The sequence below is a fragment of the Hyperolius riggenbachi genome, chromosome 5, assembly GCF_040937935.1.
Source record: "Hyperolius riggenbachi isolate aHypRig1 chromosome 5, aHypRig1.pri, whole genome shotgun sequence".
NCBI lineage: Eukaryota > Metazoa > Chordata > Amphibia > Anura > Hyperoliidae > Hyperolius > Hyperolius riggenbachi.
This window is the reverse complement of record NC_090650.1, coordinates 292,873,626-292,892,679: the sequence shown is the minus strand read 5'-3', so window position 1 is coordinate 292,892,679 and position 19,054 is coordinate 292,873,626. Positions and strand designations below refer to the sequence as shown.

General features: G+C 47.6%; 1 protein-coding gene across 2 annotated transcripts in view; it reads left to right on the top strand.

Moving 5' to 3' along the window:
* CNDP1 (carnosine dipeptidase 1) overlaps nt 1-19,054 on the top strand; it is a 62,219-nt gene that overhangs the window by 13,674 nt on the left and 29,491 nt on the right. The window contains exons 2-3 of one of the 2 annotated variants that reach the window (XM_068237075.1): nt 3,438-3,579; nt 5,679-5,840. In XM_068237075.1, coding sequence (XP_068093176.1) covers nt 5,748-5,840 — 93 coding nt within the window. In that variant the 5' untranslated portion in view covers nt 3,438-3,579; nt 5,679-5,747. Of the gene's footprint in view, nt 1-3,434; nt 3,580-5,678; nt 5,841-19,054 lie in introns of both variants that reach the window. The other variant, XM_068237076.1, reaches the window with a different exon arrangement.

The following is a 19,054-nucleotide window of genomic DNA, read 5'->3' as shown; positions in this document are numbered from 1 at the left end:
GACGGTGAACTGGCCTCCTCCCCAGGCCCTGCTGGGCGGCTGCTGCGAACAGGGGTGGTGGTGATGGTAGGGTGGAGGCCTCGGATGCAGAGCTGATGGCGGGCTGCTCATCCTCCGTCATCAGTTGCACCACAGTGGCTGCATCCTTTTCCTCAATGGGACGTTTCCGACCCAGCTGGAGGAAAATAGGAGCAGGTACTACACGCTGCTGCTGCTGTGTCTCTGCAGCGTGAGTTGCTCCTGCTGGGCGGCGCCCAAGGCGTCCACGGCCAGTGGCTATAGGCGGAATGTTAGCCACTGACGCAGCTGCTGCTGCTGCGGAACTGTGCATGGTGGCGCGGCCGCGGCTTGCCACAATGCTGCTCCCTCTCCTCCTGATTCCCTTGCTGCCCTTCCCCTTGCCCAAACCGCGCTGGCTGCCACTTCCAGACATCTTAGATGTTTTGGGCGTAAACAAAAAAGTTTTTTAAAAGGGCGGGTGAAAAAGTGGGGTACTTTAATGGAGTGGGTTGGTGGGTGAGGTGACACTAATCACTAAGTGATTAGATCGCTAAGTGATTACTAGTACAGTACAAATACAAAATACAATAATTCAGTAATCAGTAAGTGTGAACAGTGAACAGTGAGTGTGTCCCCTAGTACACTAACTAGAAAATACAATATTCAGTAGTAATCAGATTCAGTAGAAGGAAATAGAGTGTGTGTACACTACAGACAGTGCACGCACACACACACGCAGGAGCTAGCCTATGAACAGTGACTGAGTGTCCCTCTAGTACAGTAAGTACAACTAGAAAATACAATAATCTGATTCAGTAGTAATCAGATGAATCAGTAGAAGGGAATACTGTGTACTGTGTACACTACAGACAGTGCACGCACACACACACACGCAGGAGCTATGAACAGTAACAGTGAGTGTCCCTAGTACAGTATTCAAAATACAATAATCAATCAGTAAGTAAAGGACAAGACAGGGTAGAATAAACAGCAGAAACACTGGTATAGATGAGAAATAAACTAGCAGAGGACAGGAGGACAGCTGCCCACACAGGCAAGGCCCTGAGGCCTAAATCTGTGTAAGCTTGCCTGCAGCAGCAGCTGTCTCTATGTAACACACAAGCTACTAACTAAAATACAATCTCTATCTAGCTAACAACAATATAGGTGTATATAGCAGGTGTATGTGAGCAAAAACGGTAGGTAATTGACCACTATAGAGCACTTGCTAAGCCAAAGCACAAAGGAGCAGATCTCTCTCTGTACAAAGTCAGGCAAGGACGGAAAAACCGAACATGGCGGCCGCTATTTATAGGGTAGGGGCTGGCCAGGGTCCCCCTCTGTGATTGGCTGCCGTCAGAGGGCCTGGGAGCCCTCTGATTGGCTCTAAGGACATCAATCTGGGCTATGACGCTATTCGAGCTCGGTATTCGAGCTCGAATAGCGCTGTTTGCTCAAATAGCTCGAATAGTGAGTGGGCTATTCGAGTTCACTCGAATAGCCCATTCGAATAGCTGTAGCTATTCGAGCTCGGTATTCAAGCTCGAATAGCTGAAAAAGAGCTTGAATATTCGAGCTACTCGAATATTCGAGCTCTGCTGAGCATCCCTGTCTGTGCTAGGAGGAGATCGCACTGCATCCACAGCCGTCTGTAAGGTTTTTGCAGACCCAGACAAGGCATTGTTCTGGGTCTGATGATTGTCCAGCACTTGGAGGAAATTTTCCACCGAGGTGGTGAGTGCATTCAGACGGCTGTTGAGTGCGTCCATTTGGGTTTGGTCTGCCATTCTGTAACGATCGGTGTCAGCACACAGAGAGAATCTGATTATTGGTGATCGGCAGTGTCACCAAGAATACAGATCTATACCTGATTATGGATGATCTGCAGAATCACCAATAATACAGATATAATACTAACCTCTGGACACCTCTCAATATATATATATATATTGAGTGTTTGGTGTAACAGTATGACTTTGAGCAATCCACCTGATGAGCAGGTGGCTTTTGGCAGTACAGGAGGTACTGCTATAGAGAGTACAGATACCCTCCAGCAGCCTGAGACTTTTCCAAGGGGTGGAGTCAGGCTGAAGGTAGGAAGGGCCAGAGAGTGAGTGACCCCTGAAGGTGGATGTCACTGACTGATCTGGAGACTATCTCTTTAGTGGAGAGAGATAGCTCTCGAGGTCGGGCAAGCCAGGTCGGCAACACACGGACAGACAAAGTACAAAGACAGAAGGCTGATTCTGTACCCATGGCAGGCAGGGTTTGGCAACAGAATATCAGATATGCGTGGTACCAAATCAGAGAGCAGAGGGATAGTCAGGAAAGCAACAGGTCATAACAAATATCAAACAATGCCTAGTCTTGGGTGTGAGGTCCGTGGTCTCTACACCCTGGAACTAGTCTGAAGTATAACAGAATGATAACACAAGTTCCCTAGTCTTGGGTGTGAGGTCCGTGGTCTCTACACCCTGGAACTAGTCTGAAGTATAACTGAATGATAACACAAGTTCCCTAGTCTTGGGTGTGAGGTCCGTGGTCTCTACACCCTGGAACTAGTCTGAAGTATAACAGAATGATAACACAAGTGATCTGGCTCAGTGTGAATTCCCAGGTCCTCCTGGTTCAAACACACTGTTGGATCTGACTAAGGTCTGAGTGCTTCCACGTAGTGTTCACAACGGCAGACAGTTTGAGAGTGGCCAGCAGTAACCATATATAGAGCAGCGCTCTCTGGCGCCACCCTGAAGTGATCAACCAATGGTTACCAGCTCTGAGGTCAGCTGATCGGCCTGGTCAGCTGACCCCCCCCTTGGCCATCATAAAAGTTCTGCCTTTCAGCGCGCGCGCGTATTCCTAAGCCTGTGTGAACTAACAGACTCAGCCAGACCAGATGCACGCTGCTGCGTGTAAACCGCTGCGCTGGACGCGGAACCAGCCGCCCTGCTGTCAGTACATGCGGCGGCTTTTCCGCGTTCTGCCAAATTACCAGACGCACGCTTCCGCGTGCAGACCGTCGCGTTGGACGCGGAATCAGCCGCCTTGCTGTCAGTACACGCGGCGGCTTTTCCGCGTTCTCTCACATTATTTTGTTGAATAGAGGAGCCAAAATAAATTTTGGAATAAATGGTTCTAAAATGGTTCCAAAAAGTGTGAATAATCTTTTTAGATTACTTGGCAATAATTTAAAAAAAAAAATCAATAGATTAAGACTGCATTAATTTCTGCATGTGGAGTCAGCATTATGCCACACAAAATTTACCAGTGCTGCAGGTGAGCAGTGAGGAGAACGTACAGCAGGGAATAGTGTACTGTAGTCTCACTGCTCTCATGGGTGACAGACATCCTAAGTACAGGGACTAGAGTTGTTTGAATTTTTGTATATGTCCCCACTCATCAAATCTGTTTTTACTCTGTCTGTTCCTGGGAAGTAGTTGAGCTCCGTTCATAGAGCTGGAGAATGCAAAGCGCTGGAGGTGCAGGAGAAATCTGATACAGGCAGCTGCTTTTTAAGAACCACACTGACAAGACAGGAAAATGATGCAACTCTCTCTACAGCATTGCTCTATCTCTATGGTAAGGATTTACAACCTTTCTTTATCATATACAGTACTTATATATGTTCTGTTTTATTATTCTTTTGTTTTTGTCTTCTGTTATATTTGCTGCTTCCTGTGGTAGATTTCCTGCTACTGCAGTGACCTCACCTGGTGTAAAGTAAGATTGCCATATTGAATGCAATAACGTAATATTTAGCCAGGTGTAGCCAAACATTAATCACCCTAGGAGTATAACAAATAAGAGTTTCTGTAACAAAACTGGAAACTCATAAAGCAAGGATCAACACCTGTCCAGAAATCAGCAAGCCAGAACTTGTCTGATCACCACTTCTGGATCTCCACAAAGGTATACTTTCTACTTTATTGTACCATATAAACAGTAAAGGTGGCCACACACCATACAATAAAAAGATTTTACGGCAGTTAGATAAAAATGAAAGATTGTGCAGAAAAATTGAAAGCTTTTTTTTTTCCATTCGTTTGAGAAATCTGATTGTATTTCCCATTTTATTTGTTAAAAGAAAATCGGGGGTGTTGGATTTTTCTGATCAATTTATTTGAAAACTGAAAAGTGTAGTAGGGCAGATTGACAATTTCTTGATGTACAGACTAAAGCAATTTTTTTCTGAGTTTTTAATCTTTTTTTTTTTTTTTTTTTTTAATAATTGGGGAAACATTGAACGTGTGTGTTACACTGGTCAGATTTCTGAAATGTTATAATCAGTAAGAAAAATTGATTTCAATTCTTCAATTGAAAAGATATTTAAAAACTTGTATGATGTGTGGCCACGTTTAGGCTTTTGGTGTGCCATCTCAGCTGTTCCATTGTAACAGACAATACATTCTCACTGCAACACAATGCAATGATATTTCTATGGTACGTTCACATCAGTGCACAGTACACTGTGGTACAGTGGTTTCTTCTAGAATGGCGTGCAACATGCTATATGTTTACCGAAAACCATGCACTTTTACAGTGGCAGTGAAGCATACTTCTATGGACTGTATGTTTCACCTGATTGCAACGTTTTATCACTGTGCAGACTGTGAAAGTAGCATTATGGATGGCGTGGAGGTTAGACAGATATTGAGTAAAACCTCCAGCAGTTGCCTAGATAGGGGGATAAGCAGGGGGCTGCTTGACTATAGCACTCCACAGCCATGTTCATTTCAACAATGACTTTCCTATGCTTAATCTTACCAGACAGTGGGCCTCATTCACTAACCTTTACCTTGTGCTGCTACTGCATGTAAAGGTGTGCAGGTGTCTTGCGCAAACTGCATAACATGTTTATCCAAATGGTATAAACTTGCAATACATACAATAGAAGCAAAGTATGCATTGTATCCATTGTGCGTTTACACAATTTGCATATTGTATGCTAATTTTTAAATGCACTATCAGTTTGACCTAAAGGTTAGTTAATCAGTCCCTGTGGGTTCTCAGATGAATGGTGCTGTGGGGAGGTTTGTGCAGCTAGAGAACCTGCAAAGAAAGGCTCTCTATTACTGTTACACAAATCGGTGGGTGGTAGGGTTGACCATTACCCACTCTCGAATAATTCATTAATGTCAGAAAGTCCTTCCCCTTCCTCGACAAAGCTGCAGTACAGAGTGTTTTCAAAGACTTTACAAGCTGTAGCCACCCCTTCCTGTGTAGCCTTGGCCCGTCCCCAGCTCGGCAGCCACGACCTTGTGGCTGCCAAGTTGGAGTGCGGCATGGAAACCCAAGTGGGAGTGGCAGAGACACTGATAGTGTATGTATGCACCTTTACACTCCCTATATTTAGGCAACATTTCAAGTTTTCATTTGGAGATTATAGCTGTGTTGAACAAAAAGTGGCCTTACACAGCTCAAATCCGTATCTGTCGATTGATTTTATAACTGATCATAAAAACAAGGAACACCAAGAGCCCCAATAGTGTAATATGTACTGGTAAATGGTTACTAGATACAGTAAATATTAATACTCACAAACCAGGGTTACCATTAGGCAACCACTGTAAAGGCAGGTGGGGAGATTTTCCTGACCCCACTGTCCACTGTCTGACTTGGAGTAAAACGTTTTTTGTAAGAGATGCTTCACTGAACTTGGTTCTTTTTTCATCCTTTAGGCAGTTTGTTGGACAAGAAAGGTAAAATTCTCATTCCTGGAATAAATGAAGCTGTAGCACCTCTCACGGATGAGGAGAAACAGATTTATGACAAAAATCGACTTTGATCTTGAAGATTTTGCAAACGACATTGGCGCCAGTAAACTTCTGCACGATTCAAAGGTAATGGAGCGCTCCAGAAATGCAGCAAGCTCTCTCACAGTGTTAAAGGATAACAAGTAGTGTAAAGAGGTGCCTGGCTCTTCTACTGACCACATATGCTATTGCTCCGTTGTTATTGCCTGATGAAGCGGGATCAAACCTGCGAAACGCGTTGCATATTTGAAGTTCATAAATAAAATATATTGACTGTCTTTAATACAGTCGTTGTGTGTCTACTTGGAGGAGGTAAGTCCACCACTACCTCCTCTGTTTACCAAGAATTTGGTTTTTAAGCTCATTTAGCTTCCTTTTATCCTTTTGGCGCCTCTGTTCTCCTGCATTATAACTGATCATATCAGAGGAACATTTAATTAATATACCGCACATACAGTATATGTTCATATACAGTATCAGTAAAACGGAAAGTAAAATGATCAAATAAACTGAAAATATTGTTCTAAATTACAATTTATGAACCTCTTGAGGACCGGAGGCTTACACCCCCTAGTGACCAGGCTATTTTTTTACAATTAGGGCCACTGCAGCTTTAAGACCTCACTGCAGGGACATACAGCTCAGCACACAAGTGACCCCCCCCCCCCTTTTTCTTTTTGGGCTCTGATTGCTCCCAGGATGTTTATTTATTTATTTTTATACATATTTATTTCTTGCCTTAGATTGCAGCACTGTACAGTGTAAATAATGGCGGTTTCGCCGTCTAACAGTCTCCTAGCGGTGATCACTCAGTCATTCAAGCGAAGATGCACGAGCATCGGTGTGCGCGATCTCCTGCAAATCCCCGCCCCAGGACTTGACGCCAAGGCGGTCCTGGGGCTGCTGCTGTGTTCACGCCAATTGGCGTGACGCGGTTGTTAGGTAGCTAACAAAAAACACGATCTTATGGAAAGCTGATTATTCAAGCTATCATCCACAATTAAACATTGTCACCATGGAGGCAAATTCTTATCCAAAGTGTTGTTAGTGTTTCCTTTGAATGCCGCCATTCAGTTGCATTGTACCACAATTGAATGGCGATGACATATGGTTGTAGCTATGCTATCAGCCAAGATGATCCAAAGTGTGATTTTTGTATGTTGCTTGAGTACACGGTCTCAAAGAGAAAAGAGACAGTTAAAACCGTGAGAGTGATATCTGACCAGGATACAGAGTCAACTAAGTTGGAATACAAGTTTGGCAACATCACTAAAATTGGAGCTTATTCAGCCTAAAAGTTAAAGTGCACTTAAAGAGAGTTCTATTGTAGGAGGGTGGTATAGCTGGGTGCCCCGGTTACTTTTGTATTTTATTTTGTTTTCTTAATCCTTTTTGTGAGGAAACGCGGAAAAGCCGCCGCTAGTACTCAAAGTAAGGCGGCTGATTCCGCGTTCAACATGGCAGCTAGCATGCAGTCGGAGCGCGGAGAAACCGCCGCATGCCCAGACAACAGGGCGGCGGATTCCGCGTCTGACGCGGCAGGTAGCACGCATAGGCCTACTCTTGTCAGTGATGCTGTATGCGGTGCGGCGGATTCCGCATTCAACACAGCAGGAACATTACAACACATGTCTGGTGTGGCTGGAACTGATAATCCACACTGGCTCAGGAGGACGCGCGTGTGCGCAGAGAGGCAGGGCCTTTATGACAGTCAGAGGGGAGTCAGCTGACCAAGCCGGTCAGCTGACAATTTCAGCAAATTCAGAATCAGAATCAGAAGAATCAACTTTATTCGCCAAGTGCGGCGGGAGCCGCACCCGGAATTTTTTGTGGACACACGGCAATTGGCATAACAAGCAACAAAACAATTGGCATAAAAAGCAACATCAACATGGTACAGATAGTGGCTACATATTTGACAGACAGTAACAGCAATTGGCAAACAACACATGGTACAGATTCTTAGCTACAGAGACACCCAGACGTCAGTTTAACAGACAGTTTAACAGACAACAGCAGCTCATAGTTCAGGTGGGCAGGACTATCTTATGCAAAGCAGACATATTGTACGGTGACATGTGGTTCTGTGTGGCCAGCTGGAGACAGTTCCTTCTGTGCGCGTATTCCGCGGGGGGGGGGGGGGGGGTGGCTGAGGGAGATTAGGGGGTGGCAGTTGGGAGAGTGCATGAGTTAAGTAGAGCAACCGCTTGGGGAAAGAAGGTGTTTTTATGCCTCGTGGTTTTGGTGAGAATGGTCCTATAACAGCGACCTAGAGGAAGGTCGCCGTTATAGGACCAGTACTTAGGGGAGGCGCTGGAGAGCGCTGGGGTATATATACTGGGTGCTGGTCATTTCTCTGGTGTCTGGCGTTGCGATCACTACGTGGTAGCACTCAGACCTTGTCAGTATCTGTGTTTATTAGACAGTTTCGTAGGTGTTGATGATCACGGAGCTCACACCTTAGCCTAGGAATTGTATTGTTATCTGTGTTATTATCTAGACCAGTTTCCAAGATGTTGATGGCCAAGGAACTCAAACCTTAGTCTAGGAATTCTGTACCATCTGTATCATTGTTATTATCTAGTCTAGTTCCAGGAGTGTTGAGAATCTAGGAGCTCACACTCAAGCCTAGGCACTGTTGATTATCTGTTATGCCCTTCTGCTTTCCTGACCATTCTTCTGATCTCTGATTCTGTACCTTTGTTATTCTGTTACTCTGTTGCCAAACTCTGCTGGTCTTAGGATTCTGCCCCTGTATTCTGTCTCTGTACCTTATCTGTCCGTGTGTTAACGACCTGGCCTGTCCGACCTCGAGAACTCTCTCTCCTGTTAAGAGATAGTTCGCAGATCTGTCAGTGACACTTCCTCATTGGTGTTACTCACGTTCTGTCCTTCCCACTCTCAACCTAGCTCCGCCCCTTGGGGAGCTTCAGACCTGTGGAAGGAACCTGATCTCAAGCATTATCTCCCACTGCTTAGCACCCTTCTCTCGGGTTCTTTCCTCAAAGTATTACTGTTGCACCAAACACTCTTATCACTCAGGTATCCAGAGGTTAGAGATATATCTGATTATCGGTGATACTGCAGATCATCAATAATTGGGTATATATCTGTATTCTCGGTGATACTGCAGATCACCGGTAATCAGACCCTCTCTGTGTTACACCGATCGCTACACTTTTTGATTATTTGATTTCTATTTTATTTCGTTTGTGATTTTGGGAGGCCCTTTCCAGACAGGTGTGTTGAGAGTAAAGTGGGTTGAGCGATACAATGCAAGAGAGTAAAGAGTCGAGATCTTTGAGCAAGGTGAACATCCTTTTGGGATCAACCAACGAACTGTGGAAACTGTTCAGTACCATCTTGAAGACTGTCACGAGTTCCCCCAAGGTTTTGCTGAGCAATATAGCTTGGACTTGGTTGCAAGGGACTGAGAACTGTTTAGGAACTGAAATTGCTCAGTAGACCACCCCCTTTCCCTGGCCCACGCCCCAAGGGAACTGAGATTGATACATACTGTAAAGTGTTTGATTATTGTACAAGAAGACCTTTGTAGCTCAACTTTCATATATAATTTGTATGTAACTTAACCTTTTTTATTTTTATTGGTGCACCGGCTGTGAAGACTAGAGGATTGTGTATTTTGACCTGTGATGTGCAAGGGAGGTGTATTGTGTAGTTGAAGTGTTACTGGTTGATTGAAGCTACCAGTGACCACCATTAGGTCACAAATAAGTCAGTGTCTGGTGGATTCCCCTCAGCCGTGGCCCGGTGCTAACGGATAAATCGGGTTAAAACACCACCGCTGATCTTGATATGCGGTGTAAAGCAGTGCAGCTCGAATTTTTTTCCATGCCTTGCCGCACCACTGTCGGTGTGAATGAGAACATTGTTTTAAAGAGAGAGCATGAGCAAGATCAGTAAAGGGGTAGTGCATAGTGATGTGAATGGGCCAATAGTAATTAGCTATTTAATTTTAGCATTGACACATGGGAAACAACACTGTCACTGTCAGTAAAGGTGAATATGGCACTATATATGCTGTTACTTACAATATTCATGCTATGGTGCAGCTGGTCCAGAGAATTCCCTTTGGAAAAGTCAGCCAGACAATCCAGCAGAGTTGGGCCTCTTTCAGATGAATGGCTGAACTGCGAACTTGTCAAGCAGTTTAGTGTCTTGTCTGCCACCCACAAGAGGCATTCGAGTGCAAATTAACTGCATCCAAATGGCATTAGTTGTAACACTATGCGTTTCAGAATAGCATAACAATGAAACGTGATGGCAGGTACTATTACTCATCTAATAAAGCTGCGATTGTCTTATAACAATTGTAGGAGGTATTTTGTATGTGGATTTCATGATTTTGGCCCAACGAGGTATATCCTATCAAATAAGGTGCCTTGCCTGGAGCATCAAAATGGCTAGATACCGTCCTGCAGACTGCTATTCAGTCTAGCCATGCTGCATATAACATTCACTCAGGAAGTCAGCATTGCAAACCCAGCCACCCAGGTAACAAAATAAAATATTAATGCAAAATAGTTTGATGCAAACCTGAAGCTAAAGTAAACTTATGAGCAGGGCCGGCCTTAGGTTTTACAGCGCCCTGAGCGTAACCAGATTTTTGCGCCCCCCCCCATTCATCCACTTCGCGTTGCGTGCATATAATAGGCAGATCCCCCCTTAGTGTATATAGGCTACTAGTCTTGCATATGTAGGCAGATCCCCCTTTAATGTATATATAGGCAGATCCCCCTTAGTGCATATAGGCTTAGGCTACTAATCTTGCAGTTGCAGATCCCCTTTTAGTGTATTTAGGCAGCCGATCCCCCCCTCCCCTCTTAGTGTATCTAGTATAGGCATATTCCCCCTTTAGCGTAGGGAGGTTGGGGATGGGAAGCCTTACTTTTTGCTGGCCAGTCTTCTCTTCTTACTGTCTACAGACTTAGTGCCAGTGTAGATGCCAGGATTCTGGGAACAGGAGAGGAGAAGGACTCGTCGTCACTCAGGACATTGTCACAGGGCTGAGTGGCACACGTGCTGCATGCTTCTCTGCAGCAGCCTGAGGCTCAGCCCATGCTGATTCCTGACATATCGCAGGGCCGGGCGGAGTCTCATACTCCAAGAGGCATCTGGGTAATACGGCGCCTATGGCAAACACTAAAACTGCTCTACCCCCCCCCCCCCCCCCAACACATCACTGTCACATGCCATCAGATAATTCATCAAGTAATCCCATGCCATTAGATAATTCATCAAGTAGTCACATGCCATCAGATAATTCATCAAGTAGTCACATGCCATCAGATAATTCATCAAGCAGTCTCATGCCATCAGATAATTCATCAAGTAGTCATATGCCATCGGATAATTCATCAAGTAGTCACATACCATCAGATAATTCATCAAGTAGTCACATGCTGCCCAATAAAAATAACGTTGCAACAGTCAACCAGATAAAATAATTAAGTAGCCAGGTACCTCACAATAAACAAATTACATAGACAGATGCCTCAAGATAAAACAATTTAGTAGCCAAGTCCACCCTGGATACATAAATTAAACAGCCATGTTCACCAAATAAAATAATTAGATAGCTATGTGCCCATACATATCAGTAGGTAGAAAAATGTGCCCCTAGATGTTAGGTAACCATAGCGGACCCCCAATTGCTAGCTGGGTGCAGGGTGTTTGCTGGGTGCAGGTTAGGGCAGTGTGCAGGCTGGTGGCTGGTTGCAGGGCAGGGTGCAGGTAGGGCAGTGTGCAGGATGGGTGGAGGGACAGGGTGCTGGTTAGAGCGGTGTGCAGGTTGGTGGCTGGGTGCAGAGTTAGGGCAGTTGTGGCTGGGGCAGGGTGGGCAGTTGTGGCAAGGTGGGCAGTTGTGGCTGGGGTAGGGTGGGCAATTGTGGCTGAGACAGGGCGGGCAGTTGTGGCTGGGGTAGGGTGGGCAGTTGTGGCTGAGGCTGGGGCAGGGTGGGCAGTTGTGGCTGAGGCAGGGTGGGCAGTTGTGGCTGGGTGGGCAATTGTGGCTAAGGCTGGGGCAGGGTGGGCAGTTGTGGCTGGGTGGGCAGTTGTGGCTGGTGCAGGGTGGGCAGTTGTGGCTGGGTGGGCAGTTGTGGCTGAGGCAAGGTGGTAAGTTGTGGCTGGGTGGGCAGTTGTGGCTGAGGCAGGGTGGGCAGTTGTGGCTGAGTGTGCAGTCGTGGCTGGGTGGGCAGCTGGGGCAGGGTGGGCAGTTGAGGCTGGATGGGCAGTTGAGGCTAGGGCAGGGTGGGCAGTTGTGGCTGGGGCAGGGTGGGCAGTTGTGGCTGGGGCAGGGTGGGCAGTTGTGGCTGGGGCAGGGTGGGCAGTTGTGGCTGAGGCAGGGTGGGCAGTTGTGGCTGAGGCAGGGTGGGCAGCTTTGGATGGAGCAGGGTGGGCAGTTTTGGCTGGGTGGGCAGTTGTGGCTGAGGCAGGGTGGGCAGTTATGGCTGGGTGTGCAGTTGTGGCTGGGTGGGCAGCTGGGGCAGGGTGGCCAGTTGAGGCTGGGTGGGCAGTTGAGGCTGGGTGGGCAGTTGAGGCTAGGGCAGGGTGGGCAGTTGTGCCTGGGGCAGGTTGGGCAGTTGTGGCTGAGGCAGGGTGGGCAGTTGTGGCTGAGGCAGGGTGGGCAGTTGTGACTGAGGCAGGGTGGGCAGTTTTGGATGGCGCAGGGTGGGCAGTTGTGGCTGGAGCAGGGTGGGCAGTTATGGCTGGAGCAGGGTGGGCAGTTGTGGCTGGAGCAGGGTGGGCAGTTGTGGCTGGGGCAGGGTGGGCAGTTGTGGCTGGGTGGGCAGCTGGGGCAGGGTGGGCAGTTGAGGCTGGGTGGGCAGTTGAGGCAGGGTGGGCAGTTGTGGCTGGGGCAGGGTGGGCAGTTGTGGCTTGGTGGGCAGCTGGGGCAGGGTGGGCAGTTGAGGCTGGGTGGGCAGTTGTGGCTGGGTGGGCAGCTGGGGCAGGGTGGGCAGTTGTGGCTGGGGCAGGATGGGCAGTTGTGGCTGGGGTAGGGTGGGCAGTTGTGGCTGGGGCAGGGTGGGCAGTTGTGCCTGGAGAAGGGTGAGCAGTTGTGGCTGTGGCTGGGGCAGGGTGGGCAGTTGTGACTGGGGCAGGGTGGGCAGTTGTGGCTGGAGAAGAGTGGGCAGTTGTGGCTGGGGCAGGGTGGGCAGTTGTGTCTGGGGCAGTTGTGACTGGGGCAGGGTGGGCAGTGTGGCTGGAGCAGGGTGGGCAGTTGTGGCTGGAGCAGGGTGGGCAGTTGTGGCTGGGGCAGGGTGGGCCATTGTGGCTGGGGCAGGGTGGGCCGTTGTGGCTGGAGCAGGGTGGGCAGTTGTGGCTGGAGCAGGGTGGGCAGTTGTGGCTGGGGCAGGGTGGGCAGTTTTGGCTGGGGCAGGGTGGGCAGTTGTGGCTGGGGCAGGGTGGGCAGTTGTGGCTGGGGCAGGGTGGGCAGTTGTGGCTGGAGCAGGGTGGGCAGTTGTGGCTGGGGCAGGGTGGGCAGTTGTGGCTGGGGCAGTTGTGGCTGGGGCAGCGTGGGCAGTTGTGGCTGGAGCAGGGTGGGCAGTTGTGGCTGGAGCAGGGTGGGCCGTTGTGGCTGGGGCAGGGTGGGCCATTGTGGCTGGCGCAGGGTGGGCTGTTGTGGCTGGGTGGGCAGTTGTGGCTGGGTGGGCAGCTGGGGCAGGGTGGGCAGTTGAGGCTGGGTGGGCAGTTGTGGCAGGGTGGGCAGTTGGGGCAGGGTGGGCATCTGGGGCAGGGTGGGCAGTTGTGGCTGGAGCAGGGTGGGTAGTTGTGGCTGTTACAGACCTCAGATCTCGCGGCGACTGGTCCCCGCAGCCTGTCCCCGATGCACTTCTCATGGTGACTGACAGACCTCAGATGGCAGCGACAGCAGAGTCACAGGCCGTGCACGCTACCCGCGCTCAATGTACTCCAAATGTGGAAGTGACGTCAGAGGTCAATAACGTCACTTCCACATTTGGTATATATTTAGCCTGGATAGCCTGCACAACCAGCAACTCTGTTGTCGCCGCGATCTGAGGTCTGTCGCGGGCGGACAGACAGGCGGCGGGGGCAGAGGCGGCACCGGGAGGGGAGGCTCAGTGGAATGGGGGCAGGCATGGCATGCGCTGAAACCCCCAGCGGCACCAAGGGGCGGAGCAAGACGCTCAGCGAGACGGACCCCATCTGGAGCCCGCAGCAGCAGCCAGATAATGTATGCGGCCAGGCGGCAGGAGCGCCCCCCTGGAATCCGGCTCCCTGAGCTCCGGTCGCTCAGGTCAAAGGCCGGCCCTGCTTATGAGATAATGGACACCAAAATACTGCGCTGGTACACACAGGTGTGTTAATACTGGTGGTGCGCTGCTTAAAAACAAATACAATACACACAAAGGTAAAGCTGCGCTCAAATGTCCTAATACACAGTCCTTCCAATTAAAAGGATGCTCAGCAATGTGCAAGTCTACACAAATCTATGTTCTCTTCTACCGCAGGTGCAGTAAGCTCCACTTCAGTGAGATAACCACCACCACACCCCAAGCAGTGGCCACTCACCGTTAGAATAAGACCCTCTGTCAGATGGGTCTTTAGCGCCTATGGGGTCATCTGGCCGCCCCCTGCCATATACGAACAAGTAGATCTTTTGCTTCCTCTGTGTATAGTCCACATCACCTCAGATAAAACAAGGCAAAGCTTCCATAGCGTAAAACCATAAAATCAATTTTAATAAGTAAAAGATGTACACTTACAAACCAAGCCGTGGAGATGCGTACAGAGTTTTAATGGGCTCCACCCCAAACGTTGGCCGCCGGGTCGGCTGGATGGCGCTATCTCCTAAGCCTCCCTCCTGGCTCTCACGTCCCTCTCCACGGTGGATACAGTAACCGCGTGTGCTTGACTAGTTTCGTCGTATAAAACGACTCATCAGAAGCTAGCGCGGCCCCCAGATGTCTAAAACTTTATACCCGTTGCGGTGGATCTTCCTCCCACCCCCCACTCTTTACCCCGGAAGTGAGCTAGGTGGCACACCCTCGCTCCTTGGTTGCCGCTCACCACCCGGAAGTGATGTTATGCAGCCACTTCTGCCTCTGATAGGCTGCCTCCCACCGCCCGTGAACATCACTCTTTCCGAGCGGAATGGCTTCCCAGTTGCTAAGCAACCTTATACCTACGTTATCCTATCCCCTACTCACACAAATGTAAATTGTGCCCAACCTTTTAGCCTCCCCGGATGTCAACGTGTGCGGGACCCTTACAGTCAATCTCACCCCTGCCCATTGTCCGGACAAGACTACAGCCAATGCATGATAATATATACTCTCATTTAACCCCATCACCACCTCCCACCGTTTCCATATGTAACATATATCCCTGCACACTGCACATTAATGTGGAGCGCGCAGTGCGTGACGTGAAGCCCATACAATTAGCTTCTTCTTATCCACTTAACATATATTTTCTTAAAGCTATCCAGGCACAAATATTTTCTTCATTCTCTATATATATAAATCAGATCTACTTGTCTCTATTTCTTCTAGTCATACTTATTCAAAATTGTGGCTGGCCTCCAACCCCTCCTAACCCTAAAATAGGGCTAAATTTCTGAGATTATTATTATCTCCACTACGTGATCCCCAACCCTCTCAAAAATCCAATAAATGTTAACCCTACAAACCCCCAAAACTGATCATAAACTAAACACCCCCCACCCTTATTCAATATAAATTCCAAAAAATATTCAATCTAATGCACATTTGTGTGCCATCACACAAATACGCTTGTGCTAAGATGGTTGTAATAAACCAAAATACCAAAAAGTTGTGCATCCCTTATACACTCTACTATATACAGGATGAATTGGAGACCAGTCCCTCCCCTCCATCAATCGTTACTCAGAAAACATATCAGATCAATATCTGCATTTAATCCCCTTGGTTTTAATGTATTCAGAAGATATATCCACTTTGTCTCTCTTTGTGATACTTCCCTAATCATATCACCACCTCTCCATGGCCTACGTACTTTCTCTACACCGCAGAAGGACAACAGTGTTGTCCTTCTGCGGTGTAGAGAAAGTACGTAGGCCATGGAGAGGTGGTGATATGATTAGGGAAGTATCACAAAGAGAGACAAAGTGGATATATCTTCTGAATACATTAAAACCAAGGGGATTAAATGCAGATATTGATCTGATATGTTTTCTGAGTAACGATTGATGGAGGGGAGGGACTGGTCTCCAATTCATCCTGTATATAGTAGAGTGTATAAGGGATGCACAACTTTTTGGTATTTTGGTTTATTACAACCATCTTAGCACAAGCGTATTTGTGTGATGGCACACAAATGTGCATTAGATTGAATATTTTTTGGAATTTATATTGAATAAGGGTGGGGGGTGTTTAGTTTATGATCAGTTTTGGGGGTTTGTAGGGTTAACATTTATTGGATTTTTGAGAGGGTTGGGGATCACGTAGTGGAGATAATAATAATCTCAGAAATTTAGCCCTATTTTAGGGTTAGGAGGGGTTGGAGGCCAGCCACAATTTTGAATAAGTATGACTAGAAGAAATAGAGACAAGTAGATCTGATTTATATATATAGAGAATGAAGAAAATATTTGTGCCTGGATAGCTTTAAGAAAATATATGTTAAGTGGATAAGAAGAAGCTAATTGTATGGGCTTCACGTCACGCACTGCGCGCTCCACATTAATGTGCAGTGTGCAGGGATATATGTTACATATGGAAACGGTGGGAGGTGGTGATGGGGTTAAATGAGAGTATATATTATCATGCATTGGCTGTAGTCTTGTCCGGACAATGGGCAGGGGTGAGATTGACTGTAAGGGTCCCGCACACGTTGACATCCGGGGAGGCTAAAAGGTTGGGCACAATTTACATTTGTGTGAGTAGGGGATAGGATAACGTAGGTATAAGGTTGCTTAGCAACTGGGAAGCCATTCCGCTCGGAAAGAGTGATGTTCACGGGCGGTGGGAGGCAGCCTATCAGAGGCAGAAGTGGCTGCATAACATCACTTCCGGGTGGTGAGCGGCAACCAAGGAGCGAGGGTGTGCCACCTAGCTCACTTCCGGGGTAAAGAGTGGGGGGTGGGAGGAAGATCCACCGCAACGGGTATAAAGTTTTAGACATCTGGGGGCCGCGCTAGCTTCTGATGAGTCGTTTTATACGACGAAACTAGTCAAGCACACGCGGTTACTGTATCCACCGTGGAGAGGGACGTGAGAGCCAGGAGGGAGGCTTAGGAGATAGCGCCATCCAGCCGACCCGGCGGCCAACGTTTGGGGTGGAGCCCATTAAAACTCTGTATGCATCTCCACGGCTTGGTTTGTAAGTGTACATCTTTTACTTATTAAAATTGATTTTATGGTTTTACGCTATGGAAGCTTTGCCTTGTTTTATCTGAGGTGATGTGGACTATACACAGAGGAAGCAAAAGATCTACTTGTTCGTATATGGCAGGGGGCGGCCAGATGACCCCATAGGCGCTAAAGACCCATCTGACAGAGGGTCTTATTCTAACGGTGAGTGGCCACTGCTTGGGGTGTGGTGGTGGTTATCTCACTGAAGTGGAGCTTACTGCACCTGCGGTAGAAGAGAACATAGATTTGTGTAGACTTGCACATTGCTGAGCATCCTTTTAATTGGAAGGACTGTGTATTAGGACATTTGAGCGCAGCTTTACCTTTGTGTGTTATGAGATAATGGGCCTGATTCACAAAGCGGTGCTAACCCAGTTAGAGACTTTAGGCATGATAACCATTGCACCACGCTTGTGAAAAGCCCGTTTAGGCGTGATAAGTTTAGGCGTGATAAGTTTAGATAAGTTTAGATCGGGCGCAAAGTCCCGCACGAAAAGCAGGGCAATTAAACTCTATGCGCTAAGTGCACCAGACTTTGCTAGCTCAAAACTTTTGATCAGCTGTGCACTGTGGTGCTAACCCAGTTGGTGCTTAAACTTATCATGCCTAAACTTATCACACCTAAACTTATCACACCTAAACTTATCACGCCTAAACTTATCACGTCTAAACTTATCACACCTAAACTTATCACACCTAAACTTATCACGCCTATTCTTATCACGCCTAAACTCAGTTTAGGCGTGATAAAGGGCTTTTCACCAGTGTGCTAACTGTTAGCACCGCTTTGTGAATCAAGCCCAATGTATTGTATGTGTAGTACATCTAGGAAATAGAATATTAGTAGCAAAGAAAAGAGTCTCATATTGTTGTAACGATCGGTGTCAGCACACAGAGAGAATCTGATTATTGGTGATCTGCAGTGTCACCAAGAATACAGATCTATACCTGATTATGGATGATCTGCAGAATCACCAATAATACAGATATAGTACTAACCTCTGGACACCTCTGAATATATATATATTGAGTGTTTGGTGTAACAGTATGACTTTGAGCAATCCACCTGATGAGCAGGTGGCTTTTGGCAGTACAGGAGGTACTGCTATAGAGAGTACAGAAACCCTCCAGCAGCCTGAGACTCTCCAAAGGGTGGAGTCAGGCTGAAGGTAGGAAGGGCCAGAGAGTGAGTGACACCTGAAGGTGGATGTCACTGACTGATCTGGAGACTATCTCTTTAGTGGAGAGAGATAGCTCTCGAGGTCGGGCAAGCCAGGTCGGCAACACACGGACAGACAAAGTACAAAGACAGAAGGCTGATTCGGTATCCAAGGCAGGCAGGGTTTGGCAACAGAATATCGGATATGCGTGGTACCGAATCAGAGAGCAGAGGGATAGTCAGGAAAGGAACAGGTCATAACAAATATCAAACAATGCCTAGTCTTGGGTGTGAGGTCCGTGGTCTCTACACCCTGGAACTAGTCTGAGGTATAACAGAATGATAACACAAGTTCCCTAGTCTTGGGTGTGATGTCCGTGGTCTCTACACCCTGGAACTAGTCTGAAGTATAACAGAATGATAACACAAGTTCCCTAGTCTTGGGTGTGAGGTCCGTGGTCTCTACACCCTGGAACTAGTCTGAAGTATAACAGAATGATAACACAAGTTCCCTAGCCTTGGGTGTGAGTTCTGTGGTCTCTACACCCTGGAACTAGTCTGAAGTATAACCGAATGATAACACAAGTTCCCTAGTCTTGGGTGTGAGGTCCGTGGTCTCAACACCCTGGAACTAGTCTGAAGTATAACACAATAATACACAGAGGTAATCTGGCTCAGTGTGAATTCCCAGGTCCTCCTGGTTCTAACACACTGTTGGATCTGACTAAGGTCTGAGTGCTTCCACATAAGTGTTCGCAACGGCA